Here is a 24,752-nt window from a genome sequence, read left to right as displayed (position 1 = left end):
GAACGTTTTGACGCATATCCCAAGAAGTAGTAAGAAGTAGTTCAAAACACCTAGCTCTGTTGTTTTCATCAGCTATACATATCAGATGAAACACTGCCATCTATCGGACATGCGTGCTGACGACATCTACAGGATCCTTACCTGTTCATATCGCGAGAGATTCAAATGGCAAAAATCCAGGCGTCGCTGCCTTTGAAGATATATTCATGTAAGTTGTATACCAAGAGCAACTTCTGTTAATAACATATGGTAGTTGTCTGTAAATGTTTTTCATTTATGGTTTATCTTATATTGACCACAGAGCGTGGTGACAGTAAATGTAGGCTTGGGAGTTTGACTCTTAAAAGGTGTATCAGTCGTTTTGTAGCCATTAAAATGTTTAACCCTTACGAAGTTAATACTATATGCTTTCAATCATGTACACTCAAATGAGATGTAGAATGTGTTACATCAGTAGCCATAACATCAGCAGAAAAAGATACAGAGCACAACTTTTCATTATCATACTGTCTAAAGGCCTCCTTAAAATAAGGGCTGGACATATTTAAAGAAGACAGAATGAAGTAACAGAGACATTTGTGTATTGTCAAATTGATTTTGATCGAGGTGTTGAAAATATTGTCATGTGGTTAGATGAACAGATGCTTTATGTACATTTATTGAATAGAAAAGAGTTTTGTAGTGCATTATCTTAAGACATTATGAAATTATCTCATTAATTTAAAGAACCAATTAATTTAAAAAATAGACATTTCAATTCAAAAATTCAAATAAAATCTTAAAGTACAAATTAGTAGATTAAACATGAGAATTAAATGATTAGACTACAATAATTACATCTTGAAAAACACTTTTTCAAGTTCAGTGTCTTCAGTAACTTGGACCTTGCCGATCTTTTCGATCACACCATCACCTTATCAATAGTGTTTGAACTGAGACTTTTGGATTCAAAAGTGCTCCAGAGAGTTTTTAAAGCATGAAGTCCTGCAGATCTATTTTATTTTCCACAGAAGACAAATTGTAGACTGTAGGCCAGATGTATTACCGTTCAGAACAGATTTTGATGCTGGTCTCTTTGCTTGGCCATCTTGCAAACTGGTTGCTGTATTTTTTAAACATATTCCATTGACACTCTTTTTACAAAATGAGTTTTCATTAGTAATTTAAATCTCATTCTCAGTCTCTGTAAGAGCTGTCAATAATTTTTCAGCTGTCTTTAGCACCAGTCAAACCTCTGTCCCACCATTCTGAAAAAGATTTGATTGGGTACTCGCAGGTAACGGCAAAGCTTCTGGAAAGCCTCGCTGCTAAGTGGTGCATGTGGTCTTCCTTTAGACTCATCCAGGCACTTGTCATGTCCCGCAGACAGCAAACAATAAAAGCCCTTCGTGACGTTAAAGTAGAAATTATCTGGCTTTATCCGAGGTGGAAGTTCCAAAAACTTCTCCGCCTTCTGCAGCTCAGGGAACGGATTCTGAATCAGCGCCTCTCCATCCACGATGTGCATCTGCTCTCTGGGAAAAAGCTCCAACCACTTGGCAAGATGCTGGTAGTAAAAGCTCCTCTGAAGGGCTTTGTATTTGGGGTTGATGTGTTCTTGTGGTAATAGCAGCTCTTCGAGTGGCTGATATGGCTTGTTTTGCTGAATTCGGTTGTGGAGAACTTGTGTGTAGTCTGATACAAGTCTCTCTGCAGGGTCACGGACGATCAGCAGCAGTTTCACAGCTGGATTCATGGCCCATATCCTCTTTGGGGCCAGTGGTGCTGTGAAGTAGCCAGGGGTCTTTTCCACCGTCAGCTGCCCAGGGAGAGTGATGGGCATCTGGGCACGATACCAGTCCAGACCCTTCCGAAAATTATCATCCAGGTTGAAGTAGTGGATCTCGTTTTTGGCTACTTCCACATCTGGATGGAGGTTGAGCATCTCCAGCAGGGCCCTGGTGCCTCCTTTGCGCACCCCGATGATTATGGCTCCTGGCAGACGTTGCAAAGCTGAGGCATTGGAAGATCCAGAAGGGGTCGCTGAAGTCACTTTGGCCAGAGAGGATCGGAGTTCATGCAGACAAACAAGCAGCTGTGCCTGGAGCAACAGCAGGAGGATCAAAGCCAGGAGGAGCGTCCAAAACATGCCGTCGGTCCTGTCAGGTCAAGGGTGGCACACAAACCAAGTTCTGTGAAGTAAATTTCTAAAGAGAGAGAGAGAAAGTGCACGGGAAATTGATTATTTTTCAGAGAAAATAAATAGTAAGATCAGCAGAAAAAAAAAATTATCATAGCATTAATCACGCATTAAAAAAATATCAAAATGTGTAAAACATTCAGTGTCAGGCAAATTTAAGTTACTAACATGAAAAAATAGATGTAAAACGTGTTAAATGAACAACAGCAGCAGGGCAGGAGTGTGATTTAATTAACAGAATTATTAAAACCAAGAGAGAAGAAACACATTAAATATTCATGAAACAATAGTGTCTCAGAAATCTCCCTGGGTAAATTTACTCATCCCAATCTTACTTTCTTCTTCTCACTGCTGTCCTCTAGTGCTCACTGTTGGAGCAATCCTCATGAGCCTGAGTCATTCCAGTTAAACTACATGAGCCACCCTTTGGAGTTAATAGAGCAGTTCTTCATAACAAGAATAAGATTTACTGGTAACACTTTATAATAAAGTCCCATTAGTTGATGTTAGTTAATGGATTAATATATTGCCCATTGTTACAGTATTAACATTAGTTAATAAAAGTACAATAGTTTTCATTGTTAGTTCATGTTTTTGCAAATCCATTAAAAACCTAACACTTTTTGATTTGAATAATGTATTAGAAAATGTTAAAATGAACATTAATGCAACGCTCACATCACATGTAGCAAAGGCAGCTCATTAGAGTTTTAATTTTTTTCTCAGATTGAAAACAAAGATATGCATGTTTGTTGTTTGTCCTCAGATTCACAAAACTGATGCAGTGGTTACATATTTGTCTTTTTAGTGCAGGTTCAACAAAAATGTAATAGGTATAATCTTAAAAAGTTTCTTAGAATAACAATTCGAAAATTACTCACATTTTTGTTTAAAACACATTTAAAACGTGGTTGTTTAAAGCAGAACATCCAATCTGCTTTTTCCAAACATTGAAAGTGAATGCTGGCCACGGCTGTCACATATGATATTTCATGTCTTCCTCACACAAAGTTATAAATACTTGGAATATGGTGTGCAAATTATATAGACAATTTTATGATCCTTTTATATTGCCTTAAATTGCTTTCGGAGTTCGACGACCTCTGGCCCACTTTCATTATATGGATGTTTTGAAAGGCAAACTCCTTTTGCATTCAGTGGAGAAAATCATGCATGTTTGAATTGACATTAGGATGAGTATATAATCAAAGAATCTTCTTCTTTGAGAGAGTGAAAATAACTAAACCAAAGAATATGAGGACAGATGTCAGTAGGTGATCAGGACAGTTGGCCGCGTCATTTCTGACCTCTATACTACTTTAAAATGATTCATTTTCCATGTTTAGTCTCCTCACAGTTTTGATGTTATTGTACCCTGCTGCTGCTGCCGGAGTCACGGGTTATTAATTTGCTCCTCATCTAGTTTTGAGCAGTCAGCCCTTGTAAACGAGCTGTGGTGTTGCTCTGTACGTTGTATAATTACACAGTTGGGAGTAAGTGTGGAGCCCTGTGGTCTTGCCACTCCTGCTCCAGCATCAGCGTCATCATTACTGCTAAGCCTCATCACCTCTGCCATTACGGGTCTGAGTGGCTGTCTATGTCTCCCACTTTATTCCCTCATCCCACAGCTTTAATCCTCAGAATGTGCTGCTCCTGGTCCTCGGGTTATGTTGTCTGTTGGTGGTGATATTTAATCAAATAGTATAAGAAAATAATACATTAAAAGGAGATTTTCAATATTTCTGTCTTAATAGTGCTGTTTTCTGGATTGCGCATGAACAGTGAGCTGTAGGATATTGTGAACAGAAAGCTGTGTGTGTGTATGTTTTGAGTCTGCGTTATATTAGCTTTTGTTCTTGGTGATGGGCAAAATTTACCTTTTTTGCTTTTTCTCTGCTCTCACCAAGGCTGCATTTATTTGATCAACAATATAGTGAGAATAGTAAATATTATTACTATTTGAATATATTTTGAAATGTAATTTATTCCTGTGAATGCAAAGCTGAATTTTCAGCAGTCTTCAGTGTCGCATGATCCTTCAGAAATCAGTCTAATATGCTGATCTTATGCTTAAGAAACATTTCTCATAATTAAGTTGGCTTGACAAAGCCAACTTACTGATCTACTATTTAATCTTATTATTATTATTAAGTTGGCTTGAGAGAGCCAACTTACTGATATTCTATTTAAACTTATTATTATTATTATTATTATTCTTCTGAGACTAAAATTTTCAACTGCTACTCCTCCTAGAGCTTTAACTCTACAGACTCCAAACTCAGCCCAGATCTTCAAACTGATCTGAAGTTAGTTGCTATATCTTTTTAGACTGATCGGACTTATACTTTTCATAAAACTGAAGATTAAAAATCATAAAAACTCCCATAGACTTGCATTGAAAAGCCTCTGCTCAACTGAACATTCCGTCAAACTCCAACTGTCAAAAATTCAAATCTAAACACACTGAAGCCCATTAAACTCATAGTCTATGTACTATGTACATATTCTATGTACTATTACTAACCCATTCAAACTCATTCAAACTCATTCAAACTCATCTATCTATCTATCTATCTATCTATCTATCTATAATCTGTCTGTTTCTAATCTATCTATCTATCTATAATCTGTCTGTTTCTAAACTATCTATCTATCTATAATCTGTCTGTTTCTAATCTATCTATCTATCTATAATCTGTCTGTTTCTAATCTATCTATCTATAATCTGTCTGTTTCTAATCTATCTATCTATCTATCTATAATCTGTCTGTTTCTAATCTATCTATCTATCTATAATCTGACTGTTTCTAATCTATCTATCTATCTATCTATCTATCTATCTATCTATCTATCTATAATCTGTCTGTTTCTAATCTATTTATCTATCTATCTATAATCTGTCTGTTTCTAATCTATCTATCTATCTATCTATCTATCTATCTATCTATCTATCTATCTATAATCTGTCTGTTTCTAAACTATCTATCTATCTATCTATAATCTGTCTGTTTCTAATCTATCTATTTTATCTCTATCTATCTATAATCTGTCTGTTTCTAATCTATCTATTATATCTATCTATCTATCTATCTATAATCTGTCTGTTTCTAATCTATCTATCTATCTATCTATCTATCTATCTATCTATCTATCTATCTATCTATAATCTGACTGTTTCTAATCTATCTATCTATCTATCTATCTATGTATCTATCTATCTTCATAGCAACACTCTAGCAACTATCCAAACCAACCTAGAAACCACCCAGGGTATCCTAGCAACCACATAGCAACACCTTAGCAACCACTCGGGGTACCCTAGCAACCGCATAGCAACACCCTAGCAACCATCCCAGATACCCTAGCAACCGCATAGCAACACCTTAGCAACCACTCGGGGTACCCTAGCAACCGCATAGCAACACCCTAGCAACCATCCCAGATACCCTAGCAACCGCATAGAAACACCTTAGCAACCACTCAGGGTACCCTAGCAACCGCATAGCAACACCCTAGCAACCATCCCAGATACCCTAGCAACCGCATAGCAACACCTTAGCAACCACTCAGGGTACCCTAGCAACCGCTTAGCAACACCCTAGCAACCATCCCAGATACCCTAGCAACCGCATAGCAACACCTTAGCAACCACTCAGGGTACCCTAGCAACCGCATAGCAACACCCTAGCATCCATCCCAGATACCCTAGCAACCGCATAGCAACACCTTAGCAACCACTCAGGGTACCCTAGCAACCGCTTAGCAACACCTTAGCAACCACTCCTGGGGACCCTAGATCTATCTATCTATCTTCTGACTGTGTCTATCTATCTATCTATCTATCTATCTATCTATCTATCTATCTGATCTATCTCAGACTGAAAACCATCAAACTTAAAACTTTTTAAACTTCTTAAACTTTTCAAACTTTTCTAACTTTTTCAAACTTTCTGCACCGCCTTTCTCAAGCCAACTTAAAGTTTGTCTCGACGAACTTTTTTATCTAGTTATTATTATTATTCTTCTGAGCCAAATTTTAAACACTATCTCCTCCTAGAGCTTTCAAGCTAGAACCACCAAACTCGGGTCAGACCTTCAGACTGGTCTGACTCGGGTTGCTATATCTTTTCTAACTGATTCGGCTTATGGTTTTCGTAAACCAGACTACCAAAACCACCTTAAATCCCATAGACTTTCATTGCGGGGGTCCAAACTTTTGAAAAATAAGGCTTATAATATATTTAAGCTGTCTACTACCAGGGCAAACCTTAAAAACTCTCTACTGAGAATACAGCTAAAACCAGCCTAAGCTGATCAGTTGTTTTGGCTAGTCTCCCAAACTGGTTTTTAAGTGGTTTTGACCACTCTCACGCTGGTCTTAGCTGGGTTTTAGCTGGTTTTTACTGAATCCACTGTTTTTAGCTGTTTTTTGCCAGATTCGCATAGAAACATGCTAACAACATGCTAGTTACTCACTAATCAGACTAGAAACATTCCTATAACATGGTTTTAAAGTGGTTTCGGCCACTGTCACGCTGACCTTAGCTGGTCTTAGCTGGTTTTAGGTGGTTTAGTATAGAAAAATGAAAACAACATCCTTGTTACTTGCTAATCAGACTAGAAACATACTTCTAACAAGTTTTAAAGTGGTTTTGGCCACTGTCACGCTGGCCTTAGCTGGTCTTAGCTGGTTTTAGGTGGTTTTCTTTACTGAATCAACTGGTTTTAGCTAGATTATCATAGAAACATGTTAATACCATGTTAGTAACTTGCTAATCAGACTATAAACATACTTCTAACATGGTTTAAAGTGGTTTTGGCCACTGTCAAGCTGGCTTTAGCTGGTCTTAGCTGGTTTTAGGTGGTTTTCTTTAATGAATCAACTGGTTTTAGCTAGATTATCATAAAAACATATTAACAACATGTTAGTAATTTGCTAATCAGTCTAGAAACATACTTCTAACATGGTTTAAAGTGGTTTTGGCCACTGTCAAGCTGGCTTTAGCTGGTCTTAACTGGTTTTAGGTGGTTTTCTTTACTGAATCAACTGGTTTTAGCTAGATTATCATAGAAACATGTTAAAAACATGTTAGTAACTTGCTAATCAGACTAGAAACATACTTCTAACATGGTTTAAAGTGGTTTTGGCCACTGTCACGCTGGTCTTAGCTGGTTTCTAAGTGAATCAACTGGTTTTACCTGGATTAGCATAGAAACATGTTAGTCACTTGCTAGCCATGCTAGCCACATGCTAGTCACATGTTAATCATGCTAGCAACATGCTATTTGTATACTAATCATTCTAAAAACATGCTAGAGACATACTAGCAACATGCTAATCATGCTACAAACATGCTAACGACATGCTAGTCACTTGCTAATCATGTTAATAAAATGCTAGCAACATGAAAATCATGCTAGAGACATGCTAGCCACATGCTAATCATGCTACTAAAATGTTAACAACATGCTAATCATGCTACAAACATGCTAGCAACATGCTAATCATGCTAGCAAAATGTTAGCGACATGCTAGCAAAATGCTAATCATGCTAGAAACATGCTAACAACATGCTAGAGACATGCTAGCCACATGCTAATCATGCTAGAAACATGTTAGCAACATGCTAATCATGCTACAAACATGCTAGCAACATGCTAATCATGCTAGCAAAATGTTAGCGACATGTTAGCAACATGCTAATCATGCTAGAAACATGCTAACAACATGCTAGAGACATGCTAGCCACATGCTAATCATGCTAGAAACATGTTAGAAACATGCTAATCATGCTACAAACATGCTAGCAACATGCTAATCATGCTAGCAAAATGTTAGCGAAATGCTAGCAACATGCTAATCATGCTAGAAACATGCTAACAACATGCTAGAGACATGCTAGCCACATGCTAATCATGCTAGAAACATACTAGCAACATGCTAATCATGCTAGAAACATGCTAATAATGCTAGCAAAATGTTAGTTACATGCTAACAACATGCTAATCATGCTAAAAAAAATGCTAGCAACATGCTAGCAACATGCTAATCATACTAGAAACATGTAAGCGACATGCTAACAACATGCTAATCATGCTAGAAACATGCTAACAACATGCTAGAGACATGCTAGCCACATGCTAATCATGCTAGAAACATGCTATCAACATGCTAATCATGCTAGAAACATGCTAGCAACATGATAATCATGCTAGCAAAATGTTAGTTACATGCTAACAACATGCTAATCATGCTACAAAAATGATAGCAACATGCTAATCATACTAGAAACATGTTAGCAACATGCTAATCATGCTACAAACATGCTAGCAACATGCTAATCATGCTAGCAAAATGTTAGCGACATGCTAGCAACATGCTAATCATGCTAGAAACATGCTAGTCACATGCTAGAAACATGCTAGCAAAATGCTAATCATGCTAAAATCATGCTCTCAACATGCTAGAAACATGTTAACAACTTTGCTAATCATGCTAACGACATGGTAGTCACTTGCTTATAATGCTAGTAATATGTTAATCACTTTCTTTTTTAAACTTCTTAACTTTTCAAACTTTTACATTTTTAAAACTTTTTAAGCTTTTCAAACTTTCTACATTTTTCTAACTTTCTGGCCAGGCTTTTTCAAGCCAACTTAAAGTTTGAAAACAAACTTTACTATCTAGTTCTCAATGTTGAAAACAGTTGTGGATACATTGATTAATTTTTTAAGATTTTCTGATGAATGAAAAGTCGAAAAGAACAGCCATTGCAGTATTTGAAATAGAAATCTTTAGTAACATTTGAAATGTCTTTACTGTCATTTTTGAACAATTGAATACATCCTTTGCTGAATAGAAGTAAAAAAAAAAATTTCTCCAAAAAATGCTTAAGCCCAAACATTTGAATGGTCGTGTAAATATACAAACATTGAATACATTGAATGAAAAAATTTGCTAGATTTACAAGTGTTTATTCTGTTAAATAAAGACATCAACATCTCCATCTCATGAGAATACATTGAACAAGTCTGTATATTTGTATTGTGAAGGTCCATCCCTAGACTTAACCATCAGGTAAGCTTAAGCAGTACAAAACTGAAAAAAGTGAGATCATACAAATTCATATGAATTTGCAACCAGCTTATGTTGGCGACTAATTCCCTCAGACACACAAGTTGTCTTATAGGGATCTATAATGTGTGTTTCATCTTTATCGGGGACTCACAGACCTACTGATTAAGTAGGACTTCCAGTTTTTTTTCTCTCTCAAGCAAACAAAGCTAGTCTCTCCTTTCTCACACATACACAAATTCTGTAGCAGAGAAAAAACAAACATCCGCTGTCACCTCTCACTGTGCAGTATAATCCTCTTTTCTGAATGCCATTGCACACCAAAAGAAAACCCAGCGACGCACATACAGTGACACAAACTTCTGTTGGTTTTCTTACACATTTTTGCATTTAGTCTCCTCAGCTTAGCGCAGCACACAGTAATCCTGCACAAGACCAGCAGACTCATTCATGAACACAACCACAAGACAACTGCAGTACCGCACACACACACGCAGACACGTATAAATATATGCACACACTACAAGAGTCTTGGCCTCTTGTAAAAAAAACTAAACAAAAAAAAGACAACCTGCAGTGTTTGAGATCAAAGGACTTCCTGTCACATATTTGCATTTTTTCTCAGTTCCCGATCCGAGTGGATTGTTCAGAGCTCAGTGGCACCTAGCAAAACTAATGCATTTAGTCACTTTCTTTGGCATATCAAAAAAAATAAATAAAACATTGGTGTGTTGTTTTCAGAAGTGACTTTTCATACCAATGCTCACCAAAGGCCTTTTTCTACAGTGAAAGATTAAAGATTATTTTTTTATAGATTATTTTTTTATCTTGTTTTACCATACTCCTATAGCTCTACTGTATATATTAGTTAATTATAAAGGTGAAATATACCTGATTGCTAGTTAGACATTCTAAATAATTGTAGCGTGTATGTTCAGTTATGTTCAAAATGAAATATTTTGCTTCAATTGTTTTTTCCTTTCTAAACCTCCTTACTGTAAAAAATATCCTGTCAAGTTTACAGTAACTGTGGTTGCCAGAAATTTGTCATTATGTTAAAAAAAAGTGTTATGTCGCTCTTTGCTTACTGCTGTCTTTAAAGAAGCACTTTTGAATTTCTTAGTTCTTTTTTCAAGAAGAAGAAGAAGAAGAAGAAAACTGGGAAATAATTAGTTTACAAAAAATCTGATGTATAATGTTTAGCAGTACTGTTTTCTTTTTTCTTTCTTTTTTCTTTGCTAATTTGGTAAGAACACAAATATTTCAAAAGCATGTGAGTGAAGCATGTGGTTGTGTATTGTAAAAATGAAAAGATTTGTGTGTTTGAGGTGACTCGGCAGCTCATTTGACTCTCACACAAGTATTACCGTGCAAAGATTCACCAGACGTACTACAGGGAAAAACCAAGTGACTTTCAAGATTTCCTCCTCTTCCTCTTAAGTAAATGCAAATGGAGAATGAATGAAAGGATTAAACAGTGTTTGAGAGGATGCAATTGTCTCTGCCGCTGGACTGAAAGAAACAGGGAAAAATGTCCAGAAAGTGTCCCTTTGGATGCTTCTGAAAAATCTCATTCAATCTGTCCAATAGACACTGACCTTCAGTAAATCTGTTCAGTTTTTAGCACACGGACGCCCCGCTAAGCCTCAAATTAGTCTCTTCATGAACCTCCCCGCACCCCACCAGTCTCTCACTCTTCCTCACTTCCATCTCCCTCCATCCCTCCCTCCTCTCCTTCATTCTCGCTCTCATTTGCAATTGAAGATCTGGGTCAATCGAATCACACACTCTACAAGCCCCCTCTGGTTTGCATGTTCCTCGCATTGATAATGAGGAGTGTGTGTGTTTGGGGGGGGGGGTAGTCTCGTACCAGCAGAGGGGAGGGGGAAGTTGAGAGGGGCTACACTCTAATTAAAGAGGTTTTTGGCATGGAGAACATGGCAACATAATTGGCATGAAAATGTGTCTGCGTCTTGTCAGGTTTAGCAGCTACTTCGTGACAAGCACTCTTCTTGTAAAGTATGTGATATGGAAATTTAGCATGTACTGTAGATGAAAGGAAAGAGAGCATAATGTAATAATGCGATGATGGAGAAATAATACAGTCTGGTTTGGTTTGTGTGTTCATTTACAGTCATGTCTGGCTTTGGATGTTGTCAAGAAATTGTTGTCGTATAGATTCTGTCTAGTGCTCTTCAGTTTTTATAGTCCTAATGCAACATGAAGAATTAAAGTTCATCACATGTAGCTGAAGTAAATATTAATATAAAAAACACAAAAAACCATCATGGTAACACACAACACTTAAATGATGCAATAAACATTCATTAAACAACAGAAAATGTAACAAAATGTAGATAACTGATACCAAAGACTATTAAATAACATGATTAAACAAAATACTTTCAAATGTCATGCAGGGAATTCTGGGAATATAAGTTTAGAGTTTTTGACTAAATTGTATGTTTATTTGTTCATTTTTGCTTCTAGAAACTGTACAATTAATAGCATTTTACCGTAAAATTAAATGAAATTTCTGGTTAGATCTTTCACATTTTTCCCTGTATAAAGTATAGGAACTTGTTAACTTATTAACATTTTCTTTTCTTTTTTCAATATTTTACATTTAGAATTACACAACATTGTTTTTACAGTGTGAGTTTTAAAGTAGTAGTGATGTTTAAAAATGCAAGTTGACAGAGTATGCTACAGTACATAAGGATTACAACTAACAATCGGAAGTGAATTTACACTACCAGTATAGATATAGATATAAAAGATATATCTTTTTTAAAGAAAAATTATGCATTACATTTTCAACAAAGAAATTTACATTGCTACAATTTTTAATTTCAAATAAATTTTATTTATTTACTTTAAGCTTTCTATTCCAGGGGTGGCCAATGTTGGTCCCTGAGAGCCACAGTCCTGCTGCTGTAACGCCGGTTTTGGGTTTTCATGTCTCTTATGTTTGAAATTGTCATGCGCTTCCCTGTATACAGCATATTAGAATGATTTTAGAATGATATTATAGCGAAGTCTATTGGCTGCTGAAAATTCAACTTTGCAATCACATGATAAATAACATCTTAAAATACATGAATATGGAAAACAGTTATGTGAAATATTTCACAATATTACTGTTTTTAACTGTATTTTTGATCAAATAAATTCTGTGAAATGGTGAGCGTGAGACACTTGCATAAACAAAACAATCTGTCCAACTGCAAATTTACACACTGCGGTGTATGAACTTAATTAATGTAGTGCTAAGCATCTTAAATCCACACAAAATGTAATTCTGAATAGTGGAAATTATTTGTGGTTGTGATTTCTAGGTTAACAATATTATCACATGAAAAGCCCTGACGAGAGTTAGCAGTTCTTTGTGAAATCATTTCTGTGGTTAACGTTATTGAAGAGAAAACATTACCTGAGTTACCAGGAAATATACATTTTGAAACTGTGTGTTTTAAAAACTTTCTAAAATAATTGCTACATAAGTACCACACGCATGCGAGTTTATTTGTTTGGCAGATCTTAGCTTAAGCAACTTGTTAGCAATTTTCATTCTAAAAGCACACTCACAAAAATTAAAAAAAAAATGCTATTCCAGAGGCAAATAAGCTTTTAAGCTTAGAAATACTATCACATATTATTATGTGAAATCATGCAGCCAATTAATGTTTCGCTGTTCCTCTCTCCTTTACTCTCTCTGCCCGTATGATTTTGATATTTTTTTAAGGACTGTTGACTAAATTATGTATTATCATTATACATTTAAAATATATTAACTAAAATCGCTGCTGTGAGCCAACAGCCTTTCATTTATCAAACTGCAATTTTCCAATTCGGTATGACAAGCAAATCATTCAGTGATTAGTAATCTGGACTGTGCCACAGGGGGCAAGAGATTGGGTTAGTAGTTCATGTCAGTTGACTTGTGTTTGGCTTTCACTACAGGGGAAAGAATCCATCTATTTCCTATCTCTTTGTGTGTGGGCAGTATAATATTACAGATTTGGAGGGAAGGGGTAAACATTGAGAGTCAGTGGTCACATCTATAATCTGTCTCTCTGTAGGGGTGGATGGACAGATGGAGGTTAGACCGTTCATATTAATACAACTCAGAAATTGAGCATGTGGACCTGACAGCTACTGCAGGGTCACGGCATGCATGAGGGCTGAAATGACACATCTAGTATGATTTCATGTTGTATAGCAAAAGAAAATCAATAAAAGAAAAGGGATGGATGAAATGAGATGAAATCAGCAACAACATGTTCTGTGCTGTAGGCTATAAACTAATGCTGATCAAAAGTTTGGGGTTTTTGAAAGTTTTTGAAAGAAGTCCCTTATTGTCATTCAAGGCTGCACTCATTTGATCAAAAATGTAATGTTGTACATTTGAAAATGTAATTTATTCCTGTGATGCAAAGCTGGAATTTGAGCAGCCGTTACTACAGTCTTTAGTGTCACATGATGCTACACAAATTATTTCTTCGTATCAGTGTTAAAAAAGATTTGCTGCTTTAGTGGAAACTGTTTTTGTAGCTTTTTTATATTGTTTATTTCAAATATAAATCTTTTGTAACAATGTTTAAGTTTGAGTTTAAGTAATGTTTGATGCTTAAGATTAATTTCTCTCAAAAACAAAATAAAAAATTGTACTGACCCCAGACCTCTTAACAGTAGTGTATACAGTACATGCTACTAAAATATGCAATAATACAACATTTTCATATATTTTAATTTCAGTTTGAACATGTCAGTTAAAATGCACTACTATCAACTAGTTTTACTTCAATACATCAAGTTTTATTAAAATGTGGTTTGTCCTAGAAAGTTTGAACTGGATTTGAATGAGAGAAAGATGTGGAACCTCTCCTGATTGCAGATAATGCAATATGTTAATGCTTATTAAAGTTGGGGGGGAAATGACAATTCTGTCATCATTTACTCACCCTAATTCCAAAAGCGTATGACTTTCTTCTGTGAAACACAAAAAACCATCCTGTTTCTTACATAAAACAGACTTAAAGGGATAGTTCACCCATAAATGAAAATACTGTGATCATTTACTCATGTTGCGCAAGACTTTCTTCTTCAGAACATACACACACAAATAAAGAAATTTCAAAGAACCATTCATTGATGTTGTAAGAACAAAAAACATTTCTCAAATTGTCTTTTTTATTTTCCACAGAAGAAAAAATGTGATACAGGTTTGGAATTACACGAGGGTGAGTAAGTGATGAAAGATTGTTTTGCAAGTCTACTTTTAGAACTACTTTTTTCTTGTTTCTTTTCTCCTTTTTTCTTTTATTTTCTATCACCCAGATCATCACCTGCGATTTTGTACTAAACTTTTCCTTTTCAGTTCCATGTGAAAAAAAAAAAATGTTTGAGGATGAGTAATTAACAGATTGTTTAGATGAACTAGTCATTTCAGAAATTTCAGTGAATACTTTAAGGGATGTTGATCATTTTACACTAGGTATGAAATGTATTAGCCAGCTGCATCATGTTGGCTGTGAGGTGTCTCTACAGTCCAAAACTAGGGGTGATTCTCACACTCTCTTTAGTTTTAATCTACTTGTCTGGTAAATCCCAAAATGGAGAGATAGATAGGGAGTGTTTCTACAAAACAAACAGCAAGAGGGTGAGAATGAACTTGCGCCAGAAATCGTTTTTTCCAGATTTGTCTTTGCAATTGGCAATTAATCCCTGGAAAGTAAAAAAAAAGTAGTTTAGAGGCCAGATGAATGGAGCTGTCAGTCTCAGAGCAGGTGGTTGTGTGTCTGCATGCGAGCTTGCCATCTTTCAGCTGCGCTAAAATCTCAGAAGTAACATCTTTGGTTCTGCTTTTTTGTCTCTCCTCGTGCTTGCGTTTCCACACCAGGTTGTTGCTTTTGATTCATCCTTAAATCCCCTCACATTCAAAGATTAGTGAAAAACATCTTCTTTGTGATTCTTTAAATGCTCACATACTGAAAGGGCCTTAAGCTCACAGCTATATCCTTTGCTTATAGATATGCATGCGGTGAATGGATGTGTTGTGCACAGAGGGATTTTTCTGCATCGCTGCCTGTGTTTTTGTTCTTCGGTATTGTGAAGAAACAGTGGTATGTTCTGTGCGTGTGTGTGTGTGGACAAGAAAGGGGTCCCGTCAGGCCCTGCTGTGTTATGCCAGGCAGTTCTGTACTTTGTAGGACACTTGGGATGCAGAATAAGATGTTATTTTTCTTATTTTGCAGTGTGTTGGTTTTTCTTGCATATGTGGCGGAGTAGAGACCTCCACTATATTGTGGTGTGCAGGGATGATCTAATGCATAATTCTGTATCAGGGTACACCAAGGTGTGCTTCAAGATGCAGTCGAATTTGCTGTTCTTTTTTCTTGATAGGTTTTGCAATGCTTTTGTCCCGTAGGAGAGAAATAAGTCTATTTGTTGTTTCAATTGTTTCTTCTAGACAGTAATGAGAAAAAATGGAATGCAAATGAAGATTTCTGCTTAAGTCTGCTGCTTACATTTTACTCCGAACAAAAGACTCGAGTAACATCACATTTGAATTTTTAAAAGAGAACTCAACAAATGATGTTTCAATTTGACAGAGATTTCAGTATGAACTCCAAAACGTATCATCATCAAAGTTTTCCGAGACTGTATTATTTGAGCTGTACAGTATTATTCTGTTTGCGAAGGGACTACTTGAATCATTTTTGTAGCATTAAATTAAAATGGGCAGCGGATTTATAGTTCCAAGCATGCTTTGCATAGAACTGTATCAGGAGTGTAAATTAGGGATGGGAATTGTCTTCGACTTCCCGATTCAATATTACAACAATATTTTTTGTTGGTGTTATTTTTTTAGCCTTTTTCTCAGGGATGTTCTAGGGCCTGTGGTAATGCGCTATGCGCCTCTGTGACGTTACAGTACGTGTTTTACTGTTGTGTGGTTTCATTTTTTCCTCATTTTTCTTTTTCTTGTGTTGTGGTTCGACTCTGTGAGACTACAGGGGAGAGAGTTGCATGAAGGGTGGTCAGCAGGAGAGCAGTAGCCTGTCATCTTAATGGACTAAAACTGTCAACACTAATGACCCAAGAAACAAACCAAAAAGACTCCTCTATACACAAGTAAACACACACATACAGTCACATGCATATAAGCATGCACGCACACAAATCTCTGTCTTCCTATCCAAGGATACGCTAATCTTGTTAAAAGGATCAACTGTTTTGTCTTCATGACTTTATCTGGATATTTTCCCTCCTGAGAACATAGTGGTTTTGTCTGGAGTACAGTCCCTGTGACGTACATAATGACCTTCACTCTCATCCATATGGCCTGAGGTCACTAATTTTACCGTAAGATGGTCACAACCGAAAATAAGTGCTTAAAGTCTGATTAAAAAGATACTTTTTAGCACAAGTGACTGATCTAAACCTGTACATGGTTTCCATTCTTCTGTTTGAATAGGGAACCCCACTGCAGATTTGACCATCTGTCAATCAATGGGGTTTCCAAGCTGTCTACTTTGGACTTGGCCCTTTCAGTTATTGTAGTCCTAGTGTGTGGGTGAGGGTTTGTTTTGGTGTAGTTTCTATGTGAGTTACGAGAGCCTAATGTCTGTGTAGGTGAGTCACTGACAGATAAATGACCCACCAGCCACAGTCATTTAGTTATCCATGAACTAAACCAGTTCAATGCTAGCTTACTGTATAGAGTATGTTTGATCTTTAAACAAAGTTTGAAATGCAAAACTTTAAGTCGCAATAATAGAAGAGGTGCTTGAGATACAACACAGGATGTTAAGATTTTTATGACAGAAACAAGACTCACAGACTTAAATATGGCGTCAACTGGGTCCATTAAGTAATTTATTTCTTTTGTGGCTTATTCTGCTTCTAACAGATTTTCAGATTATGTTGTCCTCTATTGCCCATGTAATGTGCTCATAATTTAATAATATCTATTTTTAATGCATTATTGGATCTGAGTTTGAAATGCTGTAAGCATTTTGATAAAATGACTAGTTATTAACACTGGTTATTATCTTATTCAGTCATATTTAATATGTGACCCTGTCTGTGAAATCCAGACTAAAGTCTCAAAATCTAATTATGAGATAACAATCATCAAAGTTTGATTTCAACCATTAATTCCACTAAGATTTCAATCTTTGACATGGCCTTACTCAGTCAATATTAAAGATATAAAGGTTACATTTTCACAGAATGTTCTTTACATCTTTATGGAGATTGATTTTATGTAGAAAACAAATGACTTTAGACAGGGTCACAAATATTATTGTCTTTAACAATATAGTGAATTTCTATTCCTTATTCTAGGGATGTTAGGATGCGTGTTATAGGATAAAAGCAGACCACCCACGTCTGAATCTTTTGTTTTAGGTAATCGTACCGATGTAATGCTTTGGAGTGAACCTGTTTGATCTTGTTCTTAACTAATCTTCTGAACAGACATACAGGAAATAGGCAACTCTTTTCCTCTCGTCTCTCCTTCCTTCTTTAGATATGTTTCATTGCACTTAGTAGAGCAGTTCTGTGCTCATAAAATCTGATATCTATTATTCACATCGTCCTCTATCACTAATGCTCCAACATTTTATGCCCCCATGAAGTCATGCTAAGTGACAGAGATTCATCTAATCCAGATCCATCTGTTTTTTTCTCATTCCTTTGTCAACATCTTGCATTGACCGTATTAATCAAATATGTTTATGTAAAGCAAAGCAGCTTACTGTGATTTTGCCAAGTAGGACATGTTTCTAGATCAACATCCTTGGTTTGGGCACAACATTATTTTCAGCCAATCAGATTTTATGGTTTGGGGTAGACCCAAGGCTTGAACAACATCCATATCAACCTTCATGTTATCCATCTGATTTAGGGATGGGGTTTAGTAAAGTAAATTTCACCACACTGACTTGTACTGTAAGAACAGGGAGAGTTTTATCATTATATTTTAAGGCTTGCATTACATGGCAGAACTGCCAACAAGTCCCAGAACAGGTCACATGCTGCATTTATGATTTGATACAATACATTCAGCATCATGTGTGAAGTACACAACATATTAGCCCTATTAACTCACTCATCCATTCACCCATCTGTGACTCCCATGGCCCCACAACCTTCCTGAAACCACCGACTCACATACACAAACATACACATGACAAACATACACTGGGTCTATTTTCTCATAGAACAAAACTTGCAAAATAATCCACATGTCTATTACTTAATTAAACAGTGTCATTATATTGAATGGATTGATAAATCTTCTGCCTTTTAGGGGTATAGAAAGTAGCACTTTTCATTTAAATCTACAGTAGCTTCAGTACACTCTTAAAATTAAGGTTTCTTTATTGGAATATGTAGTTTACTGAAGAATCTTTAACATCAAAGAAAACTTTCCATTGCACAAAAGGTTTTTTGATGGTGAAAAAAAAAAAGCATTCACTCTGGAAGAACAATTATTCTTTTTAATAACTTTTCACTGAAAGGTTCTTTGGAGACCCAACATGTTGTTTTCACTTTACCAGGGTATTTGAAGCTATAGACATTTGTTAAAGTAGTTTCATAAGCATTTACTTGATAATTTGATGAGAGACAAAATAAACACCTGTGTATGTACGGTTTATAACAATAAAGACCTGCATCAATCATCTTGAAAGTGAATGTATTCTAAAAATCTAAATAAATAAGTTTGATCTTAGTCATACCTGGTTTGCAGGAGACATGGGTCTCTGAAGTTATAGTACCTCTTCTAAGAACAATATCAAACAGTTTATCAAAACAGTTTCTTTGTCTCTGTGAAGGTTCTTTATTGGCATCTATGGTTACATAAAGAGCCTTTCTATTCCACAAAAGGTTTATTGTAGTGGTTATTTTATGGCATTGCTGCTAAAGCTTTCTTTGGAACCTTTATTTCAAGAGTGCACAGTTAAGAAGTGGGTTCACTTTTTAAAGCATGTTTAAAATCTGACATGCTGTATGCAACCATACACATGAGACATTTTAAGCACAGTTCAAAGTGCTGGCTAAAATTCAAGATTTGCTGAGGAACACAGAATGTGGTTAATTCTACAGAGTTTCACTGACCAAACACTCCGGTCAGCCGGGGGCAATGACACTAAGAAGTGAAACAGTGATAGAACAGGACAAGAGCTTACCTCAGCTTTGTCTCCTTCAGTCAGTTTCTCTCATAAAATGTGTCTGAGTCTTACGTCCTGATGTTTTCGGGACTTTCATCCTTCTCTATTCCATCCTTCAGAGCACTTCAGTCACTTTCCAGCCTCTTTTTTTTCTTTTTCTCTTATTCTATTCTTGCTGGCCCTTCTCTCCTTCTCCTGTTCTCTGTAACGGCAGTTTTAAAGTTGAGGTGGCGTAGCTCCTTCTCTAGACTCTAGGCAGGAAAAAAAAAGTGAAAATAAGACTCAAGGTCGTAAAAAGGTTCTGTGAGTGTGTGAGAGAGGGAAGTGAATGAATTAGAAAGTGTGTCTACATGCTGTGTGTGTCTGTCAAATATGTGTGGATGGAGTGTGTGTATGAGTGAATGAGCAACAGAGAGAGAGAGAGAGAGAGAGAGAGAGAGAGAGAGCACAAACACATTGCCCCTGAGGGAAATTCCTCCCTCCCTCGTTCTCTCTCTCTCTCTCTCTCTCTCTCTCTCTCTCTCTTTCTCTGTTTCTAACCCCCCTCCTATCATCTGTACTATCACTCTGCCTCTTCCCTCAGCCCGTCTCTCTCTTTCTTTTCTCCATATCGTTTGATTTGCGTCTCATTGCCTTCTCTTATCCAAATACAGGAACTTATTCTTCACTTTGTCTCCAAATGTCATTTTTTTTCCTCCTCATATCCCACATTCAGAACAGCCTGTTTCTTTTCCAGCTCTCTGTTTTTCTGTTCAAGGTCTTTGGAATGTATTTGCCCCAGAAAATCCCCAAAATCATGAATAACTTACAGGGTGCTGGCTCACAAACACACAGGGCACAAATAGATGGGCAGCACGTATAGCTCTAGTTTCTGTTAATCTCCAAATGCGCAGCACACATTCACTGTTTGACGGTACATTACCCACGCTGGAATAATAATCATGTGCTAATGCAGAAAGTACATTTGGAATTTTTCTTTATTTTTATTTTTTGGCTTTCTCTCTGTACTTCATGACTTGTGTGGTGAATAAAACATGAAAGGATTTTTGACTGTTCTCCTATGAGCTAGTGCAGCAGAAATATTTTGGTGGAACGTGGATACTTTCATCATGTGAGCTTTAACTATTTAACTGTGAGCTTTAACTAGAATTAACTATTTACATTCGTTTCTGTGACTGGTCATCATGTCTTGTAATTATTCACTTATTTTTGGTTACTGTTTTTTTTTTTTTTTGGTTATCACTTTTTGGCTACCTTAGTTAATCAAGGGGGAGCAGAAGCTGTGTATATATAGTATACACATTTTTTATCTCCTACTTCATTAGTAATAGTAAAGGGTTAATTGAGATTCTATGTGATGCTAAGAGTTCAGAAAGAACATGAATATGAATCTAAATCTTGAAATTCTTTCTTTGAAATTACTGCAGTACCTCCATTCCCGGGTCTGACTACACCTTCCTCCACTTCCGCTGAGGTCTCAGTCGGATTATGGATTACTGCGGAGTCTTATTATCTCTCCCACCCATATGAGCAGTAATGTAGTGTGAAGGGAAGGGGTTGAGAGTTTAAATGAAGACCTCCTGCTGGTTAAGATCTCAGAACACACACCCCTTCCTCGCTCACTCGCCACATTTGGGTTCTTGAATCTCTGCTTCCTGCTTCCAGACCTGGGGGGGGGGGGTAGTTAGGGGAGAAAAAAACGGTGCCCTGTGATGTCGCACCATGAGGGGGGTGAGTTTGCCTCCCATTTTCTTCCCTTGACATCCAGGAGCTCCTCAAACCCCCAGCCTTGTTAGTGAGCATGTCTGATTTGGCCCTTTCACTGTGTGTCTCACACTTTTTTTTTTTTGCACTTTCAGTGTCGCTCTATAGAACCTACCGTCAGCTGTGATCACAGTCGTCTTTCATATTTTTTTCCCAGTTCCTACAACCTTTTTATCTGTCTTTCTCTCTATACGTACAGGGAGCACTCTGTTGATTTCTTTCTCCATCTCTGCCATCATGATCTTCATCCTTGTTGCTTCCCCCTTTCAGAGAGATGCTCATCTCTCATGGATTCTGAGTTCCTTTCCTCTTTCTTCATTAAAGTTTCTTTATGGTTCTCCTCCGTATAGGCTGGTTTTCGGAGGAATCGGAGGGGGGTCAGACCACAGACTCATAGAGGGTGGCTGTTCTTTCAAATAGAGCGATAGTTTGTGGAGTTTCACAATGCTCCTCTTATGAATCTTTTGCACGTCCATCTTTGCCTGGCTGTCTGAAGACTTCAGTGAGTCCTGAAAATAGCATTACACGGCTGTCAGCTCAATTTTCACTCTATTTTGTCTGTTTTATTCCGTTCATTCAGTTCTCCTGATCATCCATATACATTTATGCAGTATATTATCATTTTTTTATATTCAGAATGTCTTTTATTTGGCCAATACAATGGCGATAGCAGAGTGCAAGTCTTAATTTTTGAAAGTCTTAATTTTGTACATTTTGTGGCACATGAGTAAACACAGAACACAATTTAAGAGACAGTATTTTGGATGAAACCGGTAAGCTTGAGACTGTACCATAGACTGGCAAATAAATAAAAGTGTCAAGGTCCAGGAAAGTATGAAAAGAATAGTCCATCTGCCATCAGTGATTCAACCGTAACATTATGAAGCGACGAGAATACTTTTTGTACACAAAGAAAACAAAAATAATGACTTTATTCAATCCCCAATTCTCTCCAAATTAGCTTTTATAACGTTATGATTGATCCATTGATGGCCGATGGATTATACTGATGATGCTTTTCTTACTTTCCTGGACCTTGACACTGTTATTTATTTGCCAGTTTATGGGACAGTCTCATGTCTACAGGTTTTCATCCCAAATATCTTATAGATTATATATAACGACAACTGTTTTACGGGTTTACCCTTTAATATGCATCAATGTAATTTCAGGGTCCCAGACAGTGTAGGAGTATCAACATCAGGTTGACTGTGAAAGTGTAGAATTAATAATGCAAGTCAGGATAAAACCTCCAGACAACATGTCTTTTTTAATGCCCACATAACCAAGAAATGTACTTCAAGTTCACCATTCAGACATAGATCAATCCTCTAAAATCCATGTGCATTAAGAACACAGTATAACAGCCATTCTTTATATACAGTACATACTGGAAATTAAATGGAAATGTGATTGCATCCAGCTTGTAGCTTTAAAGCTTTTAAGAGCAGATACATAGGGATATATTCTTGATGGAGTTATATAGATGCTGTTTGTTTTCCTTAAAGGCATTGGTGTGTTTACAGTAAATTATGTAGATATTAGGGTGGCATGCAATAAAAAATAAATTAAGAAAGAGAAATCACATTTTTACACATTAAGCATCTTTTGTATAAATAAACATTGACTGTGTTTTGAAATTCTCAGTGTCATTGTGATTGTATGATTAATGGGTAAAGTGTTGTTGAGCGGTGTAGTGCTATAGCAGCACTTTGAAATGTATGCTTCCTTTCAGTGTCAACATGAATTTATGGCATAAGCTGCAAAAGGGCACAGTTTAAAGGTATCTCTTTGTTCTGGCATTGTAATGATATATACATTATACTGTACATAGCAAATCACTTTGAGATTTCTAGTATCTGCTTGATTTAAAAAGGATGTGCTGCTCTTTTACAGCCTGCAGTATGTGCATTAGCAGGATAGTCAGTAAAATCTATGCTTACAATGCACTGCTGACCAAATGTGCAGGGCAACAAAATAAGTTTACTTTCCTCTGAGACAGTGGGCCTCATAAATAATATGACTGAACATACTTGCAAACGTGCTTCAATTTCTTTTTCAAAGGAAGTACCAGGAATGAGACAATAATGTCTAGATCGCTGACTCAGTATAAGGATCATTTCTGCTCACACTAGTACACTTATAGTTCTAAAGGGACCAATGGATGCCAGTAATGTAATATTAGCATAATATAGGCACATACAAAAATGTGGTATTATGAGACTTTCTAAAAGGATTTGTGAAAAATGTTGTAAAATGTAAAAGCCATTGTTCCTTAAATAACCTCCCAGCATTTGCCTAATTCTTTCAGAGGTTGTAAACAGCAAACATTAAAATATGCAGCTATTTATTGTGATTTTATGGCAACTAAAAGATTGTTCTTGTGAGTTAAAATCAACACTTTAGTAAAAACATTTAGTTTAATTAGGTTCTGCAAATTACATCCGGTTCCATTAAAGGGATAGTCACCCAACATTGGAAAGTTGAGAATTTACTCACCCCTGCAGGTCAGATGAGTTTGTTTCTTTATCAGAACGGATTCTGAGAAATGTAGCTTTACATCACCTGGTCACCAATGGATCCTTGCAGTGAATGGGTGCCATCCGAATGAGGCTCAAAACAGGTGATAAAAGAATCACAATATCCCACAAGTCCATAATAATACACATGACTCCAGTCCATCAATTAATACCTTATGAAGCAAAAGCTGTGTCTTTGTCAATAATTTTCAATTTTAAATATATGTGAATATATGTAAATATATTCTTTCTACATAAAAAGTATTAAACATTACACGGTTTACCTGATGCAATTAACAAAGCACTTATACTGACTATGGAAAGCAGACAGTGAACAATTTGATTTAAAAGAGGTGTCTGTTTTCTTTGATCGTAGCAGCGGTAATTCATCAAAAGATGGAGAAGAGTTTCATGACCAGGCACACTTCCTAATTCACTTCAGATGTCTGGCTGGGGCACTGATGCTGTGCAGTCCCTCCAAACTATTCCAGATCAGGATAGTATGCCGCATCCTCCATAAAACCTCCCAAAACTCTTATAAATGTCCTCCAAGACTGGGAAGTGACCACCAATTGTGTTCAGCACTGATTTTATAACTGGTGCAATGTAATTCTTAGTGCATTCTCCTCTAATATGTCTTTCCTGCATGTTTTGTATTTTTGCGCAGTTTCCCTTAGGGATTGCTAAATTAAATATCTCTATGTCTAGCTACCTTGAGGTTTTAATTATCATTTCATTCTAGTTTGCATGTTTTAGCATCCAAGTATAATTGTTTCATGCCAGTTGAGTGAGTTTTCATTAAATTATTTTACAGTGAGGAAGACTCCAGGAGTGTTTGTAAACCTAAAACAATCTCTTCTCTGGAGAACGGCACACTGAGCTTGTTATTGCATCAAGTTGCAGGCAAATGCCAGGATTGGTCCTCAGATGAACAGGCCCAGGGCAATCAGTGGACAATAAGCTAATAGGAAGCTAATAGCGCTAGGCTAATAGTTTCTGCCAGAAGACATCTGATAACAAGGGTTTTATTTACA

At 36.6% G+C, this 24,752-nt stretch overlaps 1 protein-coding gene across 1 annotated transcript; it reads right to left on the bottom strand.

Annotated features, from left to right (window-relative positions):
* Window positions 1-567: 567 nt before the first annotated feature.
* Window positions 568-20,033, bottom strand: LOC113075251 (heparan sulfate glucosamine 3-O-sulfotransferase 1-like). The gene is made up of 2 exons (XM_026247915.1): window positions 19,454-20,033; window positions 568-2,186 (listed from the first exon to the last, which is right to left on the bottom strand). The coding sequence occupies exon 2, from the start codon at window positions 2,126-2,128 to the stop codon at window positions 1,217-1,219; it is 912 nt and encodes a 303-aa protein (XP_026103700.1). The 5' UTR covers window positions 2,129-2,186; window positions 19,454-20,033; the 3' UTR covers window positions 568-1,216.
* Between the last annotated feature and the right edge of the window lie 4,719 nt (window positions 20,034-24,752).

This window comes from Carassius auratus, unplaced genomic scaffold (genome assembly GCF_003368295.1).
Source record: "Carassius auratus strain Wakin unplaced genomic scaffold, ASM336829v1 scaf_tig00016555, whole genome shotgun sequence".
NCBI classification, from domain to species: domain Eukaryota; kingdom Metazoa; phylum Chordata; class Actinopteri; order Cypriniformes; family Cyprinidae; genus Carassius; species Carassius auratus.
Note: the sequence above shows the minus strand (reverse complement) of the source record. Positions and strands in the feature narration are given on the sequence as shown.